The sequence below is a fragment of the Eurytemora carolleeae genome, unplaced genomic scaffold (genome assembly GCF_000591075.1).
Source record: "Eurytemora carolleeae unplaced genomic scaffold, Eaff_2.0 scaffold151, whole genome shotgun sequence".
Lineage (NCBI taxonomy): Eukaryota > Metazoa > Arthropoda > Copepoda > Calanoida > Temoridae > Eurytemora > Eurytemora carolleeae.
The window spans coordinates 184960-209671 of record NW_019396353.1 but is presented as its reverse complement, the minus strand read 5'-3'; the positions used below and the strand labels follow the sequence as shown (position 1 = coordinate 209671).

The 24712-nt window shown below is 33.7% G+C and overlaps 3 protein-coding genes across 4 annotated transcripts; all 3 read left to right on the top strand.

Annotated features, from left to right (window-relative positions):
* The first annotated feature begins 990 nt into the window (after positions 1-990).
* Positions 991-6932, top strand: LOC111701570 (DNA excision repair protein ERCC-8). The gene is made up of 12 exons (XM_023472913.1): positions 991-1039; positions 1424-1495; positions 1696-1782; positions 2803-2900; positions 3005-3119; positions 3228-3371; positions 3525-3615; positions 3677-3754; positions 4132-4187; positions 4343-4443; positions 6280-6431; positions 6644-6932. Exons 4-12 carry the CDS (start codon positions 2822-2824, stop codon positions 6728-6730), a joined length of 903 nt encoding a protein of 300 aa, XP_023328681.1. The 5' UTR covers positions 991-1039; positions 1424-1495; positions 1696-1782; positions 2803-2821; the 3' UTR covers positions 6731-6932.
* LOC111701571 (histone chaperone ASF1A) lies at positions 6918-10987 on the top strand. Its single transcript, XM_023472915.1, has 8 exons — positions 6918-7036; positions 7307-7366; positions 7841-7900; positions 8441-8538; positions 9217-9303; positions 9846-9960; positions 10275-10325; positions 10756-10987. The coding sequence occupies exons 1-8, from the start codon at positions 6932-6934 to the stop codon at positions 10807-10809; spliced, it is 630 nt and encodes a 209-aa protein (XP_023328683.1). The 5' UTR covers positions 6918-6931; the 3' UTR covers positions 10810-10987.
* LOC111701568 (PCNA-interacting partner) lies at positions 10973-23206 on the top strand. 2 transcript variants are annotated; one of them, XM_023472911.1, is made up of 12 exons: positions 10973-11369; positions 11916-12147; positions 12799-12843; positions 13290-13331; positions 14815-14881; positions 15672-15793; positions 17665-17801; positions 18291-18341; positions 18810-18927; positions 19675-19924; positions 21242-21455; positions 22330-23206. In XM_023472911.1, exons 1-12 carry the CDS (start codon positions 10998-11000, stop codon positions 22564-22566), a joined length of 1887 nt encoding a protein of 628 aa, XP_023328679.1. In that variant the 5' UTR covers positions 10973-10997; the 3' UTR covers positions 22567-23206. The 2 variants fall into 2 exon arrangements, with proteins under 2 accessions (XP_023328679.1, XP_023328678.1); XM_023472910.1 differs by having other exon boundaries at positions 13284-13331.
* The last annotated feature ends 1506 nt before the right edge of the window (positions 23207-24712 follow it).

The window sequence follows — 24712 nt, the reverse complement described above, 5'->3', positions numbered from 1 at the left end:
AAGTATTTTGTAATTATTTCAAATTGTTTTTATTTTTTTTTGTGAAATATATTTTCGTTTTTGAAGTTTTCTGAAAACCGGTTTTCTACCTGACAAAGCCCAATCATGACCAAACCGGCAATATTTTGGCGCGATTCAAGCAAACTAATTTATTTCGTCATTTGTTGTCACACTCACTTGAACAGTTGATAGTGTTGAAAGTCGATAGCACTCGTTAAGTTTTCAGTTAAGTTTAGCATTATGTGCGATGAAAGCAGTGTCGTGGAAAATATTTACAGCAAATATTGCGAGTGATCAAAGTTTTAGCTCCTTTAGCAACGGGATTTATTGCTAAATAAACTTATTATTGAATTTTTTGATATTTAAGAAAAGTTCTCAGGGTACATGGATTACGAATGCCAGAAATGTATCTATTTTGAATCTATTTTTTTAAGAGGAAGTTTAAAAACAGCTTGAATGTTAATAATAACCGATACTGCAATCCGGATTCCTCCATATACGCAGAATGTTGACATTTTGTGGCTAGACTTCTAATTTTTATATATTTTCAGGTGAAAATGGTTTCTATTGAGAAGGGCTGGATTATATGAAGAGTAGGGATGGGAAGGTGTTTGGTTCACCTTCTATCCTTGAGACAAGCCGGGTCCTGGTCCAATAATAGGTTTAAGAAAACCATCCTAGGGGCACAACTCAGGTAGATCAAAATTTTAAGTGAAAATCATTCTTTTTCATGGTTCAGTTGGAAAATCAAAGGTAAATTCCTAGGGAACGATTTTTGGACCCCCTCCCCTTCTTATTAATTTTGCACATGGATCTCATATGTAACACATGGATATAATTTATCATGTGGCCGCAGCGCTGTCTCTCCTTGGATAGGTAGAATACTTATCCTTTTATTATTTACCACAGTTTCTTGTCTCTCCTCGGATAGGTAGTGTTTATATTTGTATAATTGACCTCAGTTTCTTGTCTCTCCTTGGATAGGTAGAGTGTTTATATTTGTATTATTGACCACAGTTTCTAGTCTCTCCTGGGATAGGTAGAGTGTTTATATTTGTATTATTGACCACAGTTTCTAGTCTCTCCTGGGATAGGTAGAGTGTTTATATTTGTATTATTGACCACAGTTTCTAGTCTCTCCTGGGATAGGTAGAGTGTTTATATTTGTATTATTGACCACAGTTCCTAGTCTCTCTTGGGATAATTAAAGTTAATTATTGTTTGAGACTTCTTTCAAGAATGACAGCAATTTTCTGCTTAAGGCAGGATAAACTGTATAGATTAATTTCCTTCTATAGTCTGAATGAACAATACTGAATAGTTTTTATTTAGGATGAAAAGACATTTAAAATTGATTATCTGCTTTAGACTGGGTTAATTTTCAGCTTTAGACTGAACAAATTAAACACTTTCCATGCTTTAGGCTAGATGAACAGTACATCTTAGCAGGGTTCGGAGACGGAACCATTAGTATACATGACGTCAATGGAGAGAGGTAACCAAAGTGGAAAAGGAATTGTATTGAATATTTAAAATAATACTTATTAGTGTAAAAGTTATAACTGCGTTACAAAATTTTTTGGGAAATAGTTTTAAACTTCAAACGCTTAACCTATTGAGGCGAAATAGAGTTGAATACGATAAGCTATTTATGTACGAATATCACTTACAATTACATGTTTGCTTGTTTTGTAGAACGGATACGGGATATAAGAGCAAAGTCGAACTAAGGATAGGACGGAGTAATATCTATGCACATTCTAGAGCTGTGGAAACTGTCTGGTAAGTCTTAAAAGTCTTCGTTAATATTTGAGACACTTTGAATCAAGAAAGTATACTTATTACTACTATATATTTAAGTGTTTCTTATTGTGCCAAGTTTGGTTAATATCTTGTTGCTATCTTATTGCTTCCTTGTTAAGTTTGTTCTTATTGCTTCTAGTTTAGTTGGTTTCCTATTGCTCCTAGTTTTGTTGCTATCTTATTGCTCCTAGTTCCGTATGAATCTTATTGCTCCTAGTTTAGTTTATTTTTTAGTTAGGTGGTATCTTATTGCTCCTAGTTAAGGTGGTATCTTATTGCTTATAGTTTTGATGATATCTTATTGCTCCTTGTTTTGATGATATTTTATTGCTCCTAGTTTAGTTGATATCTTATTACTCCTAGTTTAGTTTGTATCTTATTGCTCCTAGTTTAGTTTGTATCTTATTGCTCCTAGTTTAGTTGGTATCTTATTGCTTCTAGTTTAGTTGGTTTCCTAATGCTCCTAGTTTAGTTGGTTTCTTATTGATCCCAGTTTTGTTTGTATCTTATTGCTTCTAGTTTAGTTGGTATCTTATTGCTCCTAGATTAGTTTGTAGCTTGTTGCTCCTAGTTTAGTTCAGTTGGTTTCTTATTGCTCCTAGTTAAGTTGGTTTCTTATGGCTCCTAGTTTAGTTTGTATCTTATTGCTCGTAGTTTAGTTTGTTTCTTATTTGCTCCTAGTTTAGTTTGTATCTTGTTGCTCCTAGTTTAGTTGGTTTCGTATTGCTCTTAGTTTAGTTGGTTTCTTATTGCTCCTAGTTTAGTTAGTTTCTTTTTGCTGCTAGTTTAGTTGGTTTCTTATTGCTCCTAGTTTAGTTGGTATCTTATTGCCCCTAGTTTAGTTGATATCTTATTGCTCCTAGTTTAGTTTGTATCTTATTGCTCCTAGTTTAGTTGATATCTTATTGCTCCTAGTTTAGTTTGTATCTTATTGCTCCTAGTTTAGTTTGTATCTTATTGCTCCGAATTTAGCATGGTATCTTATTGCTCCTAGTTTAGTTGGTATGTGGATAACGGAATGTTTCTGTCCTCTGGTCGGGACGGAAAACTTCAGGTGTGGGATTCTGACCGAGGGATTGTTGTTGAAGAATTTTCAGGTTTAATTTTTTAAAATGTATTTTTAATCTTAACATAAACTTAACATATTTTTTTGACGGTAAAAAAGAAAATAATCAATGATTCGGATCATCTTGTTTTCTAGTTGGTGAGCCGATTAACAAGCACTGTATTGGTGAACCAGAGGTTGGAGCTCTGGTAGCAGTTGCTGCACGGACAAATCATCTTCAACTTGTGGACCTTAGAACTGGATCTACTTGGTCAGTAGTAACAATGTTTTTTATTTGTTTTTTTAAGCTTATATTNCCCCCCAACAGCAAAAGGATAACTTACATTCTTTCACATAATAAAAATATTTTTCTATTTAGTCATACCCTTGGAAGTCGGACTCTAGGTGGTCATGCTCTCCAAGGTCACTCCGGCGAGGTTAACTGCTGCGCCTGGTCCCGAGCTGACCCCTGGGTGCTAGCCTCGGGGTCAGCAGATAAGAAAATAATGTTGTGGGATGTCAGGTAATTTTAATTGAATGTTAATTGAAAAATCTTGTTTTGGATTAGTAATAATTGTGGAAAAGACTTGGTATGTGTTTTATGCAAGGGGTTAGGGGGGGGGGGGTTATAAAGAAAAAGACTTGTTTAAAAAATTGTAAATTTTGAAGTTTTCAGGCAGTCCCGTAGCTATCTTACTTACCTTGATTATAATAATGTAAGATACAAGAAGAAAAAAGATATAAAACTAGCGAATATGTCTCACCAGGTGATTATGATAAATTGCAAAAATTTAACATTTTTTGATTAAAAAATAATTTATTTTTTAGTCCGGTGTACATGGGTTGGTATATTCGAGCTGTGGACGATTTCTTTACTCCCTTGGAAATGATAAACGCATTAGAAAGGAACGATTATAATCATAACCGTAAAAAATCTGTTGTTTAGGAAAATGTATATTAAAGATGGAAAAAACTTATTTTCATTTTCTTCCCAAAATCATAAAAATAATACCTTTCTTTCTCGCTGGTGAAAACTGAAACATAAACTTAATAAAAAGCCCCGGAACTGAATTTAAAAAATTGGAGAGATCGCTGAACTACTTACCGTCGGTTCAACTCCTGAGTCATCGTTTTGAATCCTCTTGAATCGTTTACTTTGAATTGGGGATTCAAGATTTGAACCGGTGGTAGGGAACTTAGCAGCCTAGCTCAAATCAACTAAAGTCGGTCCTTGAGATCTCCTTAATTCCATGAAAATCCTGATTATAATCTGCTCTTATCAGTGGGACACGGTGACATCTAAGAATCTGAAAACTAAATTTCCTGAAGTTGAAACTAAGTAAGTGAATTCAGCCCATCCAAAAATCCTATAAAAGTCATAATAAGAATTTTTAAATTTAATTAACATTGCAAAGAACGACACAAACCGAACAAATTGAAGGAGAAATATTTATATATCATATCAAAAAAAATTGATTTAATTTTTTTTTCCAGGTGCAGAGGAAGTATAGACCTAGTCTCGGTTGAGGACGGAGTCAAAGATCTTCTCTTTGTTCCGGAAAACAGCAAAATCGCAGTTTTTGACGCGGGATCAGGTATTATTAAAAGCATACTATAAATCGATATGTAATTTATGTTACCGCTAGTATTAATTGATTTGACCTTGCATTTATAGGGTAACATATCTGATTCCCACTGGTTCAGTTTAAACCTTCGTCTACTTAAATATGATTGAGATATTGCTTTTTCTAAAACTTATTATTTTCGGTTCTATAATAACCCTATCATTAACATAGTAACATTTTGACATATTATAATATAATATTATTGGTTTGTAAATATTTATTTAATAAATATACATGTTTATAAGAACATTTTACATTTATCTAAATTTTCACTGTCTATTAAACAAAGATTAGTTCTCGAATGTGCATGTACCAAATCAAATCCTTTCATGCTGGAATCTGTTGAGACCAAGCAGGCATAGAAATCCCCTACTTTTGTTCTTGTTCTTTTTGGGCAAAGTTTAAACTTTACACACTACAGTATCCAAACATAATGTAGGAACTGGAGGAAGGTGCTAGGCTAGTTTCAGTGGTAGATTTGTTGGATCCATGATAGATGGGTTTTGACTTTGGGGAGGGATCTGAACCATCCAACCTCGGGGAGCTCATATCACAGAATGGTTAAAATTCTATGTAAGAAGCACCACATAGAACTCCTCGAATTGGGGAACCTGCAATAATAGTGGCTCCTACAACGGAGGAACCTTCACCAGGGGCTCCAACTTAAGGGGAAGCATCGACATTGGCTCCTATTGTAGAGGAACCTTCACCAGGGACTCTTACTGTAGAGGAACCATCTCCAAGTGCTCCTACTGTAGAGGAACCTGCACCAGGGGCACCTATTGTAGAGGAACCTTCAACAGGGACTCTTACATTAAAGGAACCATCTCCAAGAGCTCCTATTGTAGAGGAACCTGCACCAGGAACTCCCACTGTAAAGGAACCATCACTGGTGGTACTACTGTAAAGGAGCCATCACCCGGAGCTCATACTGTAGAGGAACCTGCACCAGGAGCTCCTACTGTAGAGGAACCTGCACCATGGGGCTCCTACTTCAGAGAACCCCGCACTAGAGGTTATTAGTTTTGAGAAACTTGGTTCTTCTTTACTAAAACCTGCTCTTTGGGTTCTAAAAGCTCTAGAGAAAACTGGTCTCAGCGCTCTGGATCTAGGAGGATCTTCTCTATGTGTTTCATAATCCTGTAGAACCTGCTCTAGGAGTTCCTGCGCCATCAGAAACTGCTCTAAGGGTTTCTCCTTGACCTGAACTGGCTAAAATCTTTCCTGGGGTTCTTTCTTGGATAGGACCACTCTAGGAACCTGTTAAGGTCAGGAACTGCTGAAGAAACTGCTCCGGGGGTTTCATTTATAAGCCTGAGAATTTCTTTTCTTCTCTTTATCCTTATCCGCAGGCCATATAGAGAACACCGATGATACAAGTCTAGGATCCTTTGTCTGAGTTCCATTGTAACTATAAGGTGTAATTCTGCTGACAGATTGTACTGCTGCCAGTTTTTTGTATACATTTTGGGGTGGAACTGAACAAGGGTGAGGTGGAACTGGAAAGGGTGGGTTGGAACTGTAGTAAGGGTGGGGTGGAACTGAACTAGGGTGAGGTAGAACTGAATAAGGGTGAGGTGGAACTGGATAAGGGAGGGGTGGAACTGGATAAGGATGTGGTGGAACTGGATAAGGGTGGGAAGGAACTGCTTTAATAAATTGTAATGTTAATTGAATCCTATCCGGGGTTTCACTGACATCCTTATTCCTTAGTATCTTTTCTAAAAAATTGCGCAACAAACATTTTCTTCAATTTTGATTTATCTATGTATTTTGATATTGTTTTGATCGAATTTTATTTTATAGGATGTAAGCTGTCCAGCCTGGATGGACACCTTTATAATGTCAACTGTTTGGATCTGGGTCGAGCCAAGGTTCAGCTTTACTCAGGGGGTAGGGATAGGTTTATTCTACAGTGGGATACTCCTTTACAGATCGCTGCGGCTAGAGCTTCAAAGGTTAATTTTTAATAACAAACAAATTGTTTTTGCAAGTGGGTAATTGAACAGATTTTAAAATCATAAGCTGCTGACACAGAGCTTGGATTTAATTAGTATTGAGCAAAAGTCTAACTAGGTATGGCCTTACTTGCTTTTATTTCATTCTTAAATCAGGGTTTTAATTTATAACTCACGGCTGAAGGGATTGGTGAAAATTATTTTTGTTATAGGAAGAACATCGTGAAGAGAGGAAGGATATAAATCCGTATACAGTTGACACATGGACATCGGATGAAGACGAGGATGAGGACGGATAAGAGAGGATGAGGATGAGGATGAGGATGAGGACGAGGACGAGGACGAGGACGAGGACGAGGACGAGGACGGGCTATCAAAAATACAAGATTCAATTTTAGATATCTTTCATCGTCCTTACAACCGAAATAAGCACTAAACAAATTTATTTTTGTTTCACTAAATTTTATATATTAAATATTAATCAAATAAATTTCAGAAAAATGTCAAAGGTTCAGATAAACAATGTTGTTGTTCACAACAACCCTGCAATGTTCAAGAGTGATTTTCATTTTGATATAACTTTCGACTGTATGGAGAACTTAGTGGTAAGATTATTTTAACCCCCTTCCCCATTCTTCCGCTCTAATACAACCACATCTTCAGTAACAATTCAATATTTGCATTTATTCTAACTTAACGGGCATTATTTTTTTTTTTTATATTTGTTAATTGCAGCTTAGATTTGTAAATAAAAACATCAGTCAATTCATAAAAGAAGTCTTGAATTGTAATTAAAAGTCAAGTTAGTTTGTTCTGACATTTTTAATTCTATTAAAATACCTTTAATAGAATAATAATAATTTTGTTTAATTCAGGATGATCTTGAATGGAAGTTGACCTACGTAGGATCCGCTGAATCCCAATCTTACGATCAGGTGATTTTAACGCTTTCTGATCTAAATTTATCTTTTTCTGTCCTTTGGATCTGAGGTGGGAACTCTTGTATTATGGAGATTGACATTATTGCTTGATTGATCAATTGTTAATCTACAGACCAATTTAATCTTTATTTTTTATCCAGTGGTAATCGTACCCTGTAGGATACCCTGTAGGAATAACTAAAGTGAAGAAATTAAGCATTGGTCTTAAAATTTTTAGTACCCGCAGTGGATATTGAGATAAGCGTTCTGTTTGATGGCCTAATAGGTATCTAACACAAAAGATCCCAGCTCTGAACTAACATTGATATGCTTCGTTCATGTTTATTGTTTAAATCTTCTGTTTAAAAGAACATTTACTATAATTTGATAATTGCAGTAAACATTTTTGGAAGTTACCTGTAATTTGAAAGAAATGACTAACAACTAATCGAAATCTGATGCCTGACACTAAGCATGTAACTAATCTAGGTTCTGGATACTATATACGTGGGCCCAGTAGCTGAAGGAAGACATATGTTCACCTTTCAGGTAAGATTTTTGTTTAACCAATCAAAAGAGAGCAAAATTAGTTCTGTCAATTAAAAGGAAGTAGGATAGATGAAGGTAACGAATGGTTAGTAGTGCAGCAAGGATAGATTAAACCAATCATAAGCAGGTAGAATAAATTCAACCAATCAAAAGTGGACAGAATAGAAACAACCAATCAGAAGTGGACAAGATAGAATCAACCAATCAGAAGTGGACAAGATAGAATCAACCAATCAGAAGTGGACAAGATAGAATCAAATAATAAGGGGTAGGATAGATTCAACCAATTAGAAGCGCAGGCAGGATATAGTAAACCAATCAGAAGCAGGTAGGATAAATTCAACCAATTAGTAGTAGACAAGATAGACTCAAACCGAAAACAAATAAGACAGGATAGATTCAACCTATAAGAAGCAGCAAGGTGTATTAAACCAATCGGAAGCGATCAGGATTTAATAAAGATTGCGAAAATTAAACCTTTAACGAAAATTGATATATTGTAAATCAATCAAATAAATATAATGATCAGATAAATTCTAGGCTGACCCCCCTAACCCGGACCTGATACCTAAAGCAGATATTATCGGAGCTACCGTTGTTCTTCTAACTTGTAGTTATCATGAACAAGAGTTCATCAGGTGATTTGGTTTGGTTTGGTTTGATTTGGTTTGGTTTGATTGGGTTTGGTTTGGTTTGGTTTGGTTTGGTTTGGTTAGGTTGGTTTTGGTTTGATTACATTGATTACGTTGATTACGTTGATTACGTTGATTACGTTGATTACATTGATTACATTGATTACATTGATTACATTGATTACATTGATTACATTGATTACATTGATTACATTGATTACATTGATTACATTACATTTGATTAGATTACATTTGATTAGATTACATTTGATTAGATTACATTTTATTTGATTACATTTGATTAGATTACATTTTATTTGATTACATTTGATTTGATTACATTTGATTACATTTGATTACATTTGATTCGATGCAGGTTTTTGCTAGACTTTTAATTTTTTGTATAGTTTAAACTATTCAAATTGAATGCTGTTTGTGTCTTTTTATATATTTGCATTGTCTGTTTGTTGGTTTGATCGTTTGTATCTAATAAACGATCAAAACGGATGAACCGATTTGGCGCAAAATTTCATTGTGCTAACTCACATGACCCCTTATGGAAGGGCAAAATTTTTCAATTTAGCACTAAACTAATTTTTATTTTTGGAAATCCTCCAATGAAAACATAATTATCCGCGAAATTATAGTGGGAATGGTCCATAAAATAAACATTATACATTATAGGGTCGGATATTTTGTAAACAATGAGTATGAGAGTGATGAGCTGAGAGAGAATCCTCCTGAAACCCCGAATATATCAGTCATTCACAGGAAATACAACCTATGCGCACTAAAACTATTCTCAAAATGAAAACGGTTAAGGATGTAAAATAAAACGGAAAGAAAATTCTGTTGTTATTTACTAATATATTAAGAAGGCATGAAAAATGAGCCCTCGCCCTCTTATAGGGACTGTTGATATAATTTCCCTCTTAAAGGGACTGTCGATATAATTTCCCTCTTAAAGGGACTGTTGATATAATTTAAAGTGTCCATTTTTTCAATGAGTTGCATGCCCGATTTACAACGGTACGCTTCAAACCTTAAACTCTGACACAGAAGATATCCTCGTTTGGTAAGTGTTCATTTCTTACAATTTCTTTCATTATTTCTTTTGTATTTCGCAAGTCACTTTAAAAGAGAAACTCCAATTGAAAATAAATAAATTTTCAAAATTATAAACATCCAAAGCGCCGTTATTAATCGGACATGCCACTCTTGAAATGGAGGGACACATGAAATTACGTCTACAGTCTCTTTTAATATTCTAGTTCTTATCACCTTCTCTTTGGCTGAAGGTGTATCTCCTCCAGGAGTATAATGGCAGATCAACCTAGAGTAACCAGGTTCAAGATCAATTGGGGAGATCAGGCTTCTCAGGAACCAACCGGAGAAGAGATGATGAACGAGGACGGAGAACTCCAACAGGTGAGAATATAGAGAGTAGATTACGTAAAGTTTCTACAAATAAAGAACTCTCATTGGTTGTTTTTTTCGAACATTTACATATTTTAAAATTTACAAAAATAAGAGAAAAGTAAACTTGCAACCCTTTTCTAGGTTCGTAAAGGAAAGTATTAATATTAAAAACCCTTCCCAAGGATCCTAAAATCCTCATTCGATGCAGTTTTTGGCCTTAATTTATAATCTGTGATCAATTTCTTAAAAACCACCTTAATCATTTCCTTAAAAATGTGTTATAACAAAATGATCAATTATCTTAATCAAGTTTTGTTTCCTAGGCTGTACTGGATACTGACTCAATGCTTGAACCTCTTCCATCAGCGTTTAAAGTAAGAACTAATGTGTTTTAAAACTAATTTATGGAATAATTGTGCACTTGTGAGCATCCTCAGTTTATGCGCAATTTCTTAGTAGCAGTGCTACAAAATAATCATTGTTTGTAATGTAAAATTAATCGTGTAATTTAGCACGTGCCATAAAGTTTAAACTTTTAATTTAAATGAAAATAAAATTGAAATAAACTTATTTAATTAAGCTTTGTTTTTCTTGTTATATCTAGAAATAATCCCAGTTTATTGAGAATAGAGTACAAACATTTCTTAAATTATTTTATTTTATTATATTATTATCTTGGAGATAAATTTTCTCTTAATTCGCTGATCGAGATTTGATTATTTTTCGTCCCAAGCTTTCTGCGGGTCAAAATAACTGTTATATTTGTATTTTGATATTTTGATATTTTACTTTCTTCTTATGTAGGACGTACACTCCATGGATGAGACCAGTAATGTAGAGATGGAGATGGCATTCTAGATTGATCCAAGTACCTGATAGAACCTAGAGAGCTCATTGCAAACCCAACACTAAATTCTGATGTGAAGAGCACTTATTCTGTACAAACCCTTATTATGTATCTTAGTTTTTCAGCGCGCGGACGCGACAGAAAATTTCCGCTGTGACAATTCCTTATTTTAGATTAATGTATTTCAGATGAATTAGATATGGATATTTACTACTGTCCAAACCCTAGCCAGGAGCTGGTTCAAACAATTAAAGGCGGCTGGGAGGGGGTTGATAAAACCAGTTTGAAAATAGTCGGAGATGGATATTATTTGAGCTGCTTAGATTTGCTGCTCCACACGTGCAGAGCAGCAGGATTATTCAAGCGGAAGCTGCTGCTCCCTGCCTCCGACCAGGATGTAGTGTTACGTATGCTGCTACAGGCTGCCAACAAGGAGCTGACTGGGGACAGCACCCATCCTAGGAGTGAGTTGCTAGAGCTGCAGAGCAGAATTACAAGGCTGCGGTCGGATGGAAAATGGCCGGAGAAAGGGAAGGATGCTACTGTAGAACTTGCTGCAGGCAACTACCAGGTACAGTGGTCTCCATAAAATGTGGACTTAGAAGACGACATTTGAGTAATCTTATGTCACTATATAGAAAATAAGTCTACCGGTAGCTTTAAAATAAGACTTATTTAGTGAAATGGGTCTGTGAGCACTCCACAATTGATGTGTTTTAGGCTTTTTAATATAATAACTTCAGACTAGTTTTTTGCTATTTTAATGGCTATGGGTTGCTGTATAAAATTTTTTGCTACAAGGGTAACCAGTGCTACAGATCCATTTGATTTTGATGCAGATCAGGATCCTGGATCCGCACTGGAAATAAAATGAATCCTGATCCGGATCCAGGTCATGAACATTTCTTTAAGACTTATTTTTTTTAAAAGAAAAATTTGTCAATTTGCAATGAACTCTTGCCATTTTTAATGCAAATACCACCATCACACAGATAGTGACATGACAATTTTTATCAATATTTATCCTCCGTATAACCTAACTCGTATTAATAATAGTATGTAAACATATATTATGAATCGAAAATATAAATTTTTTTTATATTTATCCTTATTCCAGGAGTTCTTGAAAAAGTGCAATTTAATCGATGTTTGGACGGTTTATGAAGAATCTAGAAAACTTCTCAGTTCTGGTGAACCCTCCAGGATAAGTCTAGTCTATGTGCAATCTATCCCGGAGTCGGAGAAACCGGTTCTAAGTCTACTGAACCTAGGAACACTAAGAACAATTAGTCTGGTGGATAAATCTCTCGAAATATCAGAACCTTTTGATATAGAAACATATGATCCAGGTGAACACCAAGTTTTTTTGAGGTCAATTTTTGTGTGGAATTTTGCTAATATTGAACGCTTGTTTTCTATATCCATTGAAGAGAAATTAAATTAATTAGTTAAGAGATCAATGCTTAAGCAAGAAATTCACAACTTCTGTTGGTTTTAAGTTTTTAGTCTTCAGAATTATTGATAATACAAACTAGGTTATCTGTCCCTCAGACATCTGTTTTTTAAGTGATTTTTTTTTTTTGGGGGGGGGGAGCGTCAATTGGTGGCTCATGATAATTTTATTTAGGTCACTATTTTTCATGAGAATTGTTAATCTTTTTAAAAAAAATTAGATTTCTACTACTTTGGGAAGAGCTGGAAACTAAATAAATTGCATCTCAATGACGTACCTGAGGCCATTACTTGCTTTCAAAATAACCATCGCGGAATGTCATAGTATTGTTCCTAATTGAGATATTATGGGCACTAAAAAAATTTATGAACAATCCCTTTAGATAAATAAAAATTATTATTTGTAATATGGCAATTCAGTTCCTAGTTGGTGAATGAAGAGTTGAATTCTAAATATAAAACTTTTCTACCAAGTTGTTCAAACGTCAGGCTGTATAGGATAATTAGTATGAAAAGCAGAGTTGTGGATTTAATCTAAACTTTTCTAGAACTTCTATCCCGTGAAGTGGGTTCATCTCAACTCTATCCTTCAGGTAAACATCAAGGATGATAACATTGAGACCCAATTTAATAAATTTGAACTATCCACTGCAGGTTCAAATTTGAGCCACCGATTTAAAGATTAAGGAAGGATCTGAATCGATGATTCAAATTTGATCCGGCGGAAGGCAGTTTTAATCATTAAATTCTGTCCTTAAAATCCCCATTTCTTTAAGAATTTTACTGCAGTTTCAAGAAGGAATATTATGTTAACATTAATTACATTCCTCCATGTGTGTATATTTATCATTTTTCCCCTTACTATGAGCTTTTTAAGGGGTGGNGGGGGGTAGAATAAAGAAAGGACAAAGGAGGAAAGGAAATGATGAATGATCAGGTAAAGACTCACATCCAATCTTAACACTTCTTATAGAACCTCTGTGTTAATCCCAATTTTATAATTTTGATGGTTTGTTTACAGTTCTATTTCTAGATACAGAGTTGAGCAGGGATCAGTTGAATTCTTTACTAGCGTGTCCAGGTAACATAGACCACAATAAAAATGAGTGGTCTTGAGTTTTGAATATGAACGTTTCGTGATTTGGACAATTGACTATTCTCAATTTTTTTTTCACGTTACTACAGGGGTTAATATTTTCCCAATTTTTTTCTGTTATAAAGGGGAAAATTTTTTTTCGCTGAATATGGAAAAGAAATAAATTCATGAAATAATAAATGATTTTTATAATTTATAAGAGGGAACTTCACAGTTTGGGTAGTTGTTCTTCAAAATATTTACTCCTGCTTTTTAATTTTGGTTGGTCAGCTAGCTGTAAGGTCAGGTCAGGTCAAATCTGTCGGTCGGTCAAGTCCAACCAGGTTGGGTCGGGTCGGGTCAAACGAAGCCGGGCCGGGTAGGGTCAGTTCAGGTATGGGATTCAAACAGTTATTTGAATATAACAAATGAAAAAGTTTATTGGATTAATTAAAAAATAAATATTGTTGTTAAGTGCTACTTCAAAGTGAAGAGCGTGTTTAATTTGTAAACACATTTCTGATAAAAGAATATTATTATTATTTTCTATTAACATTTATAAGTGGAATTTGTCGAATGAGAACATTAGTTCGTGAGGAGAAAAATATTTTGAGGAGGGGATATTATACATGATTAATTATTAAACCCCTCAGTAATAAATTATAAATTTAAACAGAGAAGATGGAATAGGGCGAGTAATAAAAGGACTGATTATGCTTCCTGCACAGTAAGGTTTTATAAATAAAGGTTTGGAAGGGGGGGGGGTCAAGTTTGTTTGCACATTGACAGTGATATGTTAGAACTGCTAGTAGTTTTTAAAAACAGTGACATGTTAGAACTGCTAAACTAGTTTTTAAACACAGTGACATATTAGAACTGCTAGGAACTAATTTTTAAAAACAGTGACTTGTTAGAACTGCTAGGAACTAGTTTTTAAAGACAGTGACATGTTAGAACTGCTAAACAAGTTTTTAGAAACAGTGACTTGTCAGAACTGCTAAACTAGTTTTTAAAAACAGTTACATGTAAGAATTGCTAGGAACTAGTTTTTAAAAACAGTGACATGTTAGAGCTACTAAACTAGTTTTTAAAAACAGTGACATGTTACAACTGTAAACTAGTTTTTAAAAACAGTGACATGTTAGAACTGCTAAACTAGTTTTTAAAAACAGAGACATGTTAGAACTGCTAAACTAGTTTTTAAAAACGGAGACATGTTGGAACTGCTAAACTAGTTTTTAAAAACAGTGACATGTTAGAACTGCTAGGAACTAGATTTTAATAACAGTGACATGCTAGAACTGCTAGGAACTAGTTTTAAAAATATGTTAATAAAGATTGTACACATTAAGGCAAAGCTTGTTTTACCGACTGTTGTATATGTTTACCTTAGACAACCAGTTATTATATTGTCGATGTACTATGCTGGATTATATTGTTTATGTACTGCAGGTGTACAGAGCTGGATTATATTGTTTATGTGCTGCAGGTGTACAGAGCTGGATTGGTATTTTAAGATTAATTGTAAACACAAGGGATGAGATATCTTTAGCAAGGTAATTAATTTTACTGAAATCAGGGATTTTGTTTTCTATAATTCTAGGTCATTTTTTAAGAAATCTCAATTTTTTTTAATAAATTTTCCCCTTTATGGGTACTGAAGACGTAATTAAGAGAGACCCTCCATTGATTAAGTGCCATCAACGATTCAAATCAACGATGACAGACATATCCTTGTTTTTACAGATTCAAATTGATAATTTTTCTGAAGAGTGATCTGCGAATCTATGCATCAGTAATAAAGAAAAATGATACCATTTTCAAAATTCATCAGATTGAAATGAAGAAAAAAAACCGACCCTATAAACGGAGGAAAACTTGAAATCCCATTTTACAGTTCCTTTAATTTAGTTTTTACCAAAATTTAAAGATTAACTTGATAAATGGTGCATTTAATTTTCAAGAACGGAATTGTTTTATTGTTTCTGCGTTCCACAGATGTTTTCATGTCAATGTTATTGTACACATATTCACAGTTCAAGCAAAATTCAGTTTTACGGCTTTTACTTTCATCTGCAAAGGAAAATGTCTATGTCATTAATTAACAAAGAACTGGAAATGAATCTTTGCCCAAATCTCTTTCTAATCCTTATATTTTTACAACTTGATGGTGTAAACTTTTGATATTACAATCTAAGATTATTTGATCTAACAGAATTCATAATCAGAAATATCTAAGGTCTAGCATACCGGGTTGCAAAGGTGTGAGGATTGTAAAATCAGAGTTTGTGACAAAGACTCGGTTCCTCCAGTTTTATTTTTATCTTAACTGAACTGAATTTTCAGGGTTCTTACGCAGACAGGGTTACTTACCTCCGGCCAATGCCAAATAGTGAGACAGGAGACCGAGAAATCCAACCTAGTCATGTACCAGTACATAGTTTCTTATATTACACAAGCATCATTAGGTAAACCTAGTCAGTAGTCATGTACCAGTTCATAGTTATATATTACACAAGCATACTTAGGTAAACCTAGTCATGTATCAGTACATAGTATATTACACAAGCATCATAAGGTAAACCTAGTCATGTACCAGTACATAGTTTCTTATATTACACAAGCATACTTAGGTAAACCTAGTCATGTCCCAGTGCATAGTTTCCAATATTACTCGAGCTTTAATATTTAAATCTATAACAAATGCCTTACTCCAATAGTTCTTTTAAGTCTGTTTCAATCCAGATACAACCCGCTCTCGAACTCTATATTCTCAAATAATACCTTAGTCTGTAAATCCAGATACAATACTCTCTGTATTTTGAATATATATCGTTCAGATACAACTCGTTCTCGGACTCGATCCTCTGGGCACGAGAAATAATATGAGTCTAAACGTAACAAAGCAAAGGTTCATGTCCATATAATCTATATTTTGGGTTTTATAGTACATGTTAATAATATGGACCGATAGGTTTGTTCAGAAAATAATGTTTTAACGTAATTTATATAGGTATGTTCAGGTTTACAAAATATGGGGTTTATTAATATATTTTTACAAACTTGGTCATTTATCTATCACTGGCTAGCTAGTAGCTAAGAATTTTGTAACCATTTGCTACGGCAACCTTCATCCTACACTACTTTATTACAGATTACTACTTGATATATTATATACATTTATATAAAGTTCTTAAAGGTCTCCAGGCATTGATGCCTGTGTGTTATAAAAACGCGTGGGATTTAGATGTATTCACTTTCATTTTCTCATTTCAGGGATAAAAATTCCCCAAATTTTCTTGAATCTTGAATCAGGTCTTAAAGTGATTTTTTGCTACATCTCATCCCTGTCATATCCTTCTCACTATCCTGTTTATCAAATCAAATCCCAAACATTTATTTAACTTCTTGAGAAAACACATTAAAAGTCCAGCAAAATATTGCGAAGAAAAATATTTTCAAATTTTATAATTTCGTGGCACTTCGTATCATTCGCTCTTTAATATTCAATAAACTACTTTTTTCTTCTTTTTTTTATGGACAATTTTTCATTCTCTTTTATTTACTATTTAATTAACTACGCTTCGTATTATTCTCTTTATTCACTATACTTCCTTCTTCTTTTTAATTTACTACGCTTCCTATTCTTCTCTTCCTTCACTACACTTCTTTTTCTTCTTTTTAATTTACTACGCTTCCTGTTCTTCTCTTTATTCACTACACTTCCTTTTTTTCTTTTTAATTTACTACGCTTCCTGTTCTTCTCTTCCTTCACTATACTTCTTTTTCTTCTTTTTAATTTACTACGCTTCCTGTTCTTCTCTTTCACTACACATCCTTTTATTCTTTTTAATTTACTACACTTTCTTCTCTTAATTCACTACACTTCCTATTCTTCTTTTTAATTTACTACACTTTTTATTCTTCTCTCTATTTTAATGACTTCCTATTATAAAGACTGGCACAGAAAAGTTAAATTTATTATTTCAAATAAAATTTAGTTCATGAAATGTTTTAAACTTTAAATTTTAACTATTCCGGAAAGGAAAATTTTCTAATAAAATAACAAGAATGTTTCATTTTTACAAACTCTGTGAAACATTATGCATTTCGTTTATTTTCAAGTTTTAGGAGTTTTTGTGTTCGTTTATAAATATGTTAGTCTCATTATTCATTTCATCTAGTTTATGGATTTAAACCCTTATGGATTTCTGTAAAGGTTAGGCCAATCAAAAGTCGCCAAATTAGCTGCTCTCTTTTTTTTGTAACTCCTCTTCGTTATGTTGACTTATTTGCGATCCTAAGTGTGAATTGTATTTTGATAAATCTCTGGTTTAAGGGGGGAAGAGTTATGCACCTGGAGGAGAGCATCCTTTCTCTGAGTTTGAGCTGCAGTTGTCAGAACTAGTTAAACTTATGGAGAAAGTACAATCTAAACTAGAGGAAACCACTGATCCATCCTCAGCTATTGAGAAGGTAACACATTAATTGATCCGGGAATCAAACATTTTTATTTCTATTGATATTTTCTGCAACCTAATTAAAGAGACTGTAAGAGTGTAATTTTAAATAACCCTCCAGGTCCGGTTTACAACGGTACTGTTGAAACCTGATTAAAACTGTGGAAGATAACGTCGTTTTTCTGGCACGAGAAGTGTTTCTGTGAATTTCTGCACTGTTTCTAATGAGCAATAAAACTAGCTTTTTCATAGAAACCACAAATTAAAAAAAAAAGATAAAATCAATAATAAAAATCCATATCTAATTCATACTTGATCAGACAATGCTTTTCAGGGTATGGTTTTAACATTGCCATCTTTGCAGAGAGGGTCACCCGTCACTAGATATTATGCTTTCAGCCTCTTTCATGAAGTTATCCCCTGTTTCTCTTTTTAAGAAACATTTTTCTCGGCACTTCACTGAGAAACCCTTTACTCCACAGTCACTAGATCTTTTTTGTTTCAGGTTACGCAATGCGTAAAATCCTGGTTGGTCAAGACCGGAGTAAAACTCGAGGTAACCGATAAACCTGGGTACTAGTTCAATAAATCCACGAAAATATTTCGAATTAAGTGGAGTTTTGGAAAAATGTGTGAAGTAAAACTAAAGTCTATATAAAGGATGCAAGAGTATGTGAAGGGGGAGGGTCCGTACTAGCATTAGCGTCTTTTTCGTCATAAAACAATGAATATAAAAACGTTTAAAAAATTTGGAGCCGATCGCTCTAGCTGTTATAGATACAAATTATGCAGTCATAACGAGACAACTGTAGAATAGGAAAACGATATTAAAGCAATACTAAAGTGAACTTGACGTTACAAAGCAAATAGCTTTACTAGTAAGTTAATAAATCGCTTAGAAGGAAAATGTGCACACATGCTGTTTCTCATGCTAATTTGACTTTTTAAAGTTATAACTTGAGTTTAAAAGTCGACTTACTATTCCAGAGTTTACTGGTTATCACTATATATAAATTTATTTTAGGCGGATATATGTGAAGTTTGTGAGTCGGTTGATAGGTGTATTCAAGGTCGTCGTGAGAGTATAGAAAGTACACCTGCTAGAGGAGTGATGGGTAAACCAGCCTTGAAGTTGGTTACAGGTTAGCATAACTTTTCTAATCACAGATATTTAATCTTCTATTCAATGCCGCAGTGATGAGGATCCATTTATTTTTGGTGCGGATCCGGATCCTGGATCCGTACTGGGAAAAAATGTATCTGGATCCAGACATTTATTTAAGATTTACTGATTTTTTTAACAGAAGAAGACTTTTCCGATATATTTTTCTCACTTTTTTCACTTTTTTTTTGCAACAACTTGATGTAATATTCAGAGATAGGGACATTTTTGATAATCTCTCTTTTTTCAACAGTTCAGATTGGAATTTTTCAATTTTTGGTTGTTAATTTGCCCTTGGAATCGGATCCGTGGATCCGCATATTTTTGCGGATCCGGATCCAGTAAGCCAAAATGTTGCGGATTCAACCGGATCCTAAGCACTGATCAATTGAACTGATAACTATCCTTCTTTTTTGAAAGTAGTGCAGTAACAAGGGCTCTTCCCGAAATTCTGCTCTGATTAAAGTGTGACTGTTTAATTTGTCATTTTATCCTCCTACTTAAAATGTCTATCCCTGAATTGCGTCGACATATCATATGGGAAGCTTTAATTTTGTTAGTAAACGTTTGAAATATCAATACACCATGGTTGAAAAACATAGGGATTATTAAACAATTACAATCTGAGGCGAATTTTTAGTTTCTTTTGTCATTTATTAAACTAGAACCTTGGAAATATGCAAACATGTTTAAAATGCACTTTTTAAAATTTTTCTTTGAATTCTAGGATTGGTTGATATGTTCTCCTGTGTATCTGAGAAAGATGAAATACCAGTCCTGACGAAAACTCCGTCCCGGAGTAAGAAACTTGTCAACTTCTTCCGAACCCCTCAGATGGTGAAGCCAGGTGTATCTGAGCCTGGAGTAGAGCAGGACGGAGATGAGTTTGATGCTTTTGTAAACCAGGTTTCTATAGCGGAGAAGTTAAACGTCAAGGGAGGAACTCCAACCCTCCCGGTTCAACCGGAGTTCCCCAGGTTTGTTTCACATATGCAAAAAAAGAGAAAAAATGAAATCTCCCACCATAATTGAGTGACATTAGACACCTCCCATGTAACCAAGGAAAAAAAAGTTGATTATTAAAAAATGCCAAAAAAGGAAGTTTAATATTTTTATGGGTTTCAATAACTTATTCCATACCTAAATCAATATTCCAGTTTCTCTGCAAAATCTAAGAATATTATCTTGAAAAATAAAGATGTTGCCCCCTTTTTTACTGATTTTGTCTCTGATGGCAGGGAAACAAATCTAATTTGGCGCATTATTTTACGGCAAAACGATTTTTTTGTCTTGCTTTATTGATTTTCAACGCGCTAAAAGTTTTATTAAAGAAATGAATGAAGAAAAAAATCCGTGAAAATCTTTTTCGGCTCATTTTTATTTTCAGACTAGAAAGTTAATTACAATTATGATCTGAATCCAAAAGTTTGAAAAACTATGAAGATGGAAACTCCAATTCAAATATAGGCCTGAACTGAAGATATGAAATCGGAAATCAACCGTTTGTTAACGTTTTCTTCAGTTTATTTCTTATATCTTCTCAAAATAATTTAATAGGTAGAATTTGATTTATAATTTATAAGGATCCGGATCCGCACTGGAAAAAAAAGGATCCGGATCCAGATCATTTTTTTAGATTTACTGAATTTTTTAACAGCAAATAATTTTCAAATTTTGTTAAATTTGTTCGCTTATTTTTATCCTATAACTTGGAAATTCAGAAATGAGGAAATTTTTATAATTTCTCTTTTTTCAAAAGTTCAGATTTGGGTTATAGGAGTGAAAAAAGGTTTTTTTTGCAGTTTTTGGTTGATATTTTACCCCATGGATCTGGATCCGTGGATCCGCATACTTTTGCGGATCCGGATCCAGGAAGTCAAAATCTTGCGGATCCAACGGATCCGAATCCTAAGCACTGGAGAGAATCAGTATCAAGTTATTTAAAATTGAAAACTTAAAATAACGTAATATAATGTTAATATCATAAACATTTTTCGTGGGTTCAGTTGTTCAGTTTACCTTAAAACTATTAAACACGAAAAAACCCAGATTAAAAAATAACATTTTATTTTTAAAACAAGTAACGCACAATACTTTTTCAATTTTATGATGATATTCGAGAATTAATATGACATTATGACATTGACGTCGTTAATTCATTGTTCATAAGAACATTTCTTTTTATTTTTTGAATTAAATACTGGATTTTTTAAAGAGAATATTGCATTAAAAGGGTTATTTTTATTATGGCGTTTTTTAGTTTTTTTAATATTGTCATCTATGTTATTGTTCAGGTTTAAATCTAGTTTGGGTTGGGCGGGTGACAGTTCTCCAGTCCCTGCTAGTATAGAGAGGGTTGGAGTGAGGGTTGGCGGATCTACTCTTGTAAGTTCTGCCTGCTCCCCCTCTACTCCTGTAAATACTATAGAGAACGTGAGCAGGATCCTCTCCGACCTGAAGGAGAAGCAGGAGAAGGAGCTTAAGGAGAATATTGAACAGGGGAAGAAGGTAAACCAAGTTGTAAGGGGTTAAAGGGATTTGTCGACGTAATTGTCGTAGATTGAGTTCTCCTTTTTTTCTCTGAAAATTGATAATTTATAAAATGCTGTTCTTGGTAAAAGTGAGTTGCGTATCTATACAGCAGAGACTAGGAGGGAAATTTTAGAGTGTTAATCCAGTAAAAAAGGATACGGATATTAATCTGGGTATGCGACCCTAAAAATAAATAGTCAATTGATATTGGGTTGATTCTCATTATGTATGTGGGGGGGGGGGGTGCGAACATAAATGTATATTTGCCCTTTCATGTCAGTTTGTTTGGATTAAATATAAGTTAGAATCAAAGCACTCCCAAAATAGATTTGAAAATCTGACTATCGTGCATTTCATGGCTGACTTTAAAAGCCTAGTGCTTGGGATCCATTTGATTTTGATGCGGATCCGGATCATGAAAACGTATTCAGATCCAAGTTAAAAACAATTCTGTAAGCTTTACTGATTTTTTTTTAACGGATAAAGTATTTTCAAACTATTTTTCTTTTTTATGCTTAAACTTGATGAACTGTAGAAAAAGAGGAAATTTTTGATAATCTCTCTTTTTTTCAGCAGCTCAGATTTAGGTGATCTTTTCCCCCTTGTATCTTGATTCGTATATTCGTATATATTTGAGGATCCGGATCTAAGAAGCTAAAATGTTGCGGATCCAACGGATCCGGATCCTAAGCACTAAAAAATGGGGAAATTCTACAAAACCTGTCCATAGATATTAAATTGTTACTGCATTCTCACCACGCCAGAAAAACGATTGCAAACTAAATTTCAAAATCTTTTTGTGTACTTTCTTATCTATTATTGTTAAGAAATTTTACTTTTTTACTTTTAGGAATTGGCGAAAACAAAAACTAAGTCTAGGAAACGAATCCTTGCTCGCGAAGCCGAAGAAATTGTTCAAGAAAAGTTCGGAATTCAGCAGGAAGATAAGGAAGATAAGGACGAAAGGAAAGAAAAGAAAGCAAAGTTAGAAAATATCGAAAAGAAAAAGAAGAAAACGGAGAAAAAGAAAATTTCTACGCCCAAGGGTCAAAGGAAGATGACTTCATTCTTCACAAATAAATCATAAATAATTAATGTAATTCTTAATTATTATAATAATTTGATTTTTTTATAAATGTTTTTTTATAAATGTTAATGTTCTGTATGCCGCAATTTAAAAACATATGTTATTACAATAAACAAGGGAGTAAATCTTCTTTTTTAATCAATTATTGCATCGATTTAGCTTTCATAAATTATCATTGTATCGATTTAGCTTTCATAAATTGTCATTGTATCGATTTAGCTTTCATAAATTGTCATTGTATCGATAAGGTTTTCATAAATTAACAGTTTACACAGATGAAAACGCAAATTTCTGATATGCTTAATATTCAATGCTTAACACATTCCAACTCAAAAACGTAATTTCTTTTGGAATGTCCTAATATCGAAGTACAGTTTGTCCCCCCCAAAAAAATATGGATTTAATTTGAGATGGAGTGTCTTAGTAATCTTAATACCTGCTTGTAATGTATGTATTTACAATATGCAATATACATTTGAATGAGAAAGATTAAGAGCTCGTAATAAATAGGCTTTTAGGGTGCTTTTTTTTCTCTCCAAGTAACAAGGTTTAGCTTCTAACTGCCATTTTTTATAGTTCTCATATTGTTTAGCCGTTGTGACGTTTACTAGATACAAATAAACAAACTAGTAAGCTCTTCCATCTCAACTTTTATTTGTGGCTCAATCTGTGAGCATCTTCTCTTTGTACAGTATAGAACAATAACAAAACAATGTTCGTGGTTTCATTCATATTTTTTCGCGCATTTGTAATATTCTGCAAAAATTGAAAACTTTTGAAAACGCACTTATGTAATTTTGAGCATCAATAAACCTTCCCTGGGGTCAAGTGAGGTCTCACTGGGACCGATCGGTTTGGACCTTAACTGGATCTAAAACAGACAGACAATCAATGTATACATATATATAGAATAGGCTTTAAGTAGGACACCCTGTAAACCGGATACACGCAATGTTCCTATTTACCCTTCACATTTTTCTTAAATTGTAAGATGGAAAGCTGAAAGCTGGAATGTCACCAGTCAATCTTAATAAAGATTAAATTTTGTTATCAAACTTTTCACTTTTCAAGAATTTTTCCCTTTTATTTTAGAATAATTCCCCGAAAATTCTAGTTTCAAAGTTTATAACGCTTAGTTTAATATTAAACAAAGCATTCTTAATTGGATCAAATTAATTTTAAAATGTTCAGCGATTTAACAACTTACGACTAAATATTTTTGGCCAATTATATTCATGGTTACTCACGAAGAAAGAGACTTTATAATGACGACCTGAAACCGACTCCGAATATGACAGTATGAGGGTTGAGTTTGATAAGATTTAGTTCTTTTAAGTTAGTTAATATCGGATAAACTCACAAATTCGACATGATCACTAGAGATGATCGACTTGTTAATCAGTTAACTGCCCAGCACAGGTCGATAGTTAACAAATAATAATGACTTGCCAAATTTTAGCCTTTTCAGTAAGAAACTTTTTCTGATGGGCAAAAAATTACTACATACAACAAAAAAATGTTTTGATCATTTCATGTTATACATCATTTTCTTGGAAATTTTATGCTGAATTTAGATTCAAAAACTTATTTTAAAAATATCAAAAATTGAAAAGGTTAAGGTTAAATAACAATCCAAAGCACTGCTTTTTACCTTTTATAAGCTGAGCTGCTGGTAGGTTTTCGTGCTCCTTCAATTATCTATTGATCGCAGCTTCATGGAAGAAAAAATACTGATTTAATTCTGTACAGTCGTCTTCGAGGTCTCATTCCTTGTGGATAAGACTGCAGGTAATGTTATTTTGCCACTCAAAATACAGAGTTTCTCTGATTAAACAGAAGAATAAAATGCTGCAAATTATTTCAAAGATCAACGACGATCTTAAATTTGTCTTGATACTTTCATGTTTCGTGGGACACCCCGTGGCCGTAGCTTCCCCTGAAGTGCAAAAGTACGTTTACAGCAAGCCTGTTTAATATAGAAGAGTGCAGTTAGAATTTGTAAATTAAATTATATTGGTCCATTGTGAATAAACTTAAAATTAAACAAATTATGTAAATTACGGTTTTAGAGTTAACTCTAAAATATTTATAAACAGGGTTACCCACAAAGAATGGGACTGTAAAGACGACCTGAAACTCGTCAAAT

Coding starts and splice junctions, on each gene's coding strand:
- LOC111701568 (XM_023472910.1), top strand. CDS start 10,998: ATGGATATTTACTACTGTCCAAACCCTAGCCAGGAGCTGGTTCAAACA. Junction 11,370..11,915: donor TTGCTGCAGGCAACTACCAG/GTACAGTGGTCT, acceptor TCCTTATTCCAG/GAGTTCTTGAAAAAGTGCAA. Junction 12,844..13,283: donor ATCTCAACTCTATCCTTCAG/GTAAACATCAAG, acceptor TTCTATTTCTAG/ATACAGAGTTGAGCAGGGAT.
- LOC111701571 (XM_023472915.1), top strand. CDS start 6,932: ATGTCAAAGGTTCAGATAAACAATGTTGTTGTTCACAACAACCCTGCA. Junction 7,901..8,440: donor GACATATGTTCACCTTTCAG/GTAAGATTTTTG, acceptor GATAAATTCTAG/GCTGACCCCCCTAACCCGGA. Junction 9,961..10,274: donor AGGACGGAGAACTCCAACAG/GTGAGAATATAG, acceptor TTTGTTTCCTAG/GCTGTACTGGATACTGACTC.
- LOC111701570 (XM_023472913.1), top strand. CDS start 2,822: ATGTTTCTGTCCTCTGGTCGGGACGGAAAACTTCAGGTGTGGGATTCT. Junction 4,444..6,279: donor AGTTTTTGACGCGGGATCAG/GTATTATTAAAA, acceptor TTTATTTTATAG/GATGTAAGCTGTCCAGCCTG. Junction 6,432..6,643: donor CTGCGGCTAGAGCTTCAAAG/GTTAATTTTTAA, acceptor TTTTTGTTATAG/GAAGAACATCGTGAAGAGAG.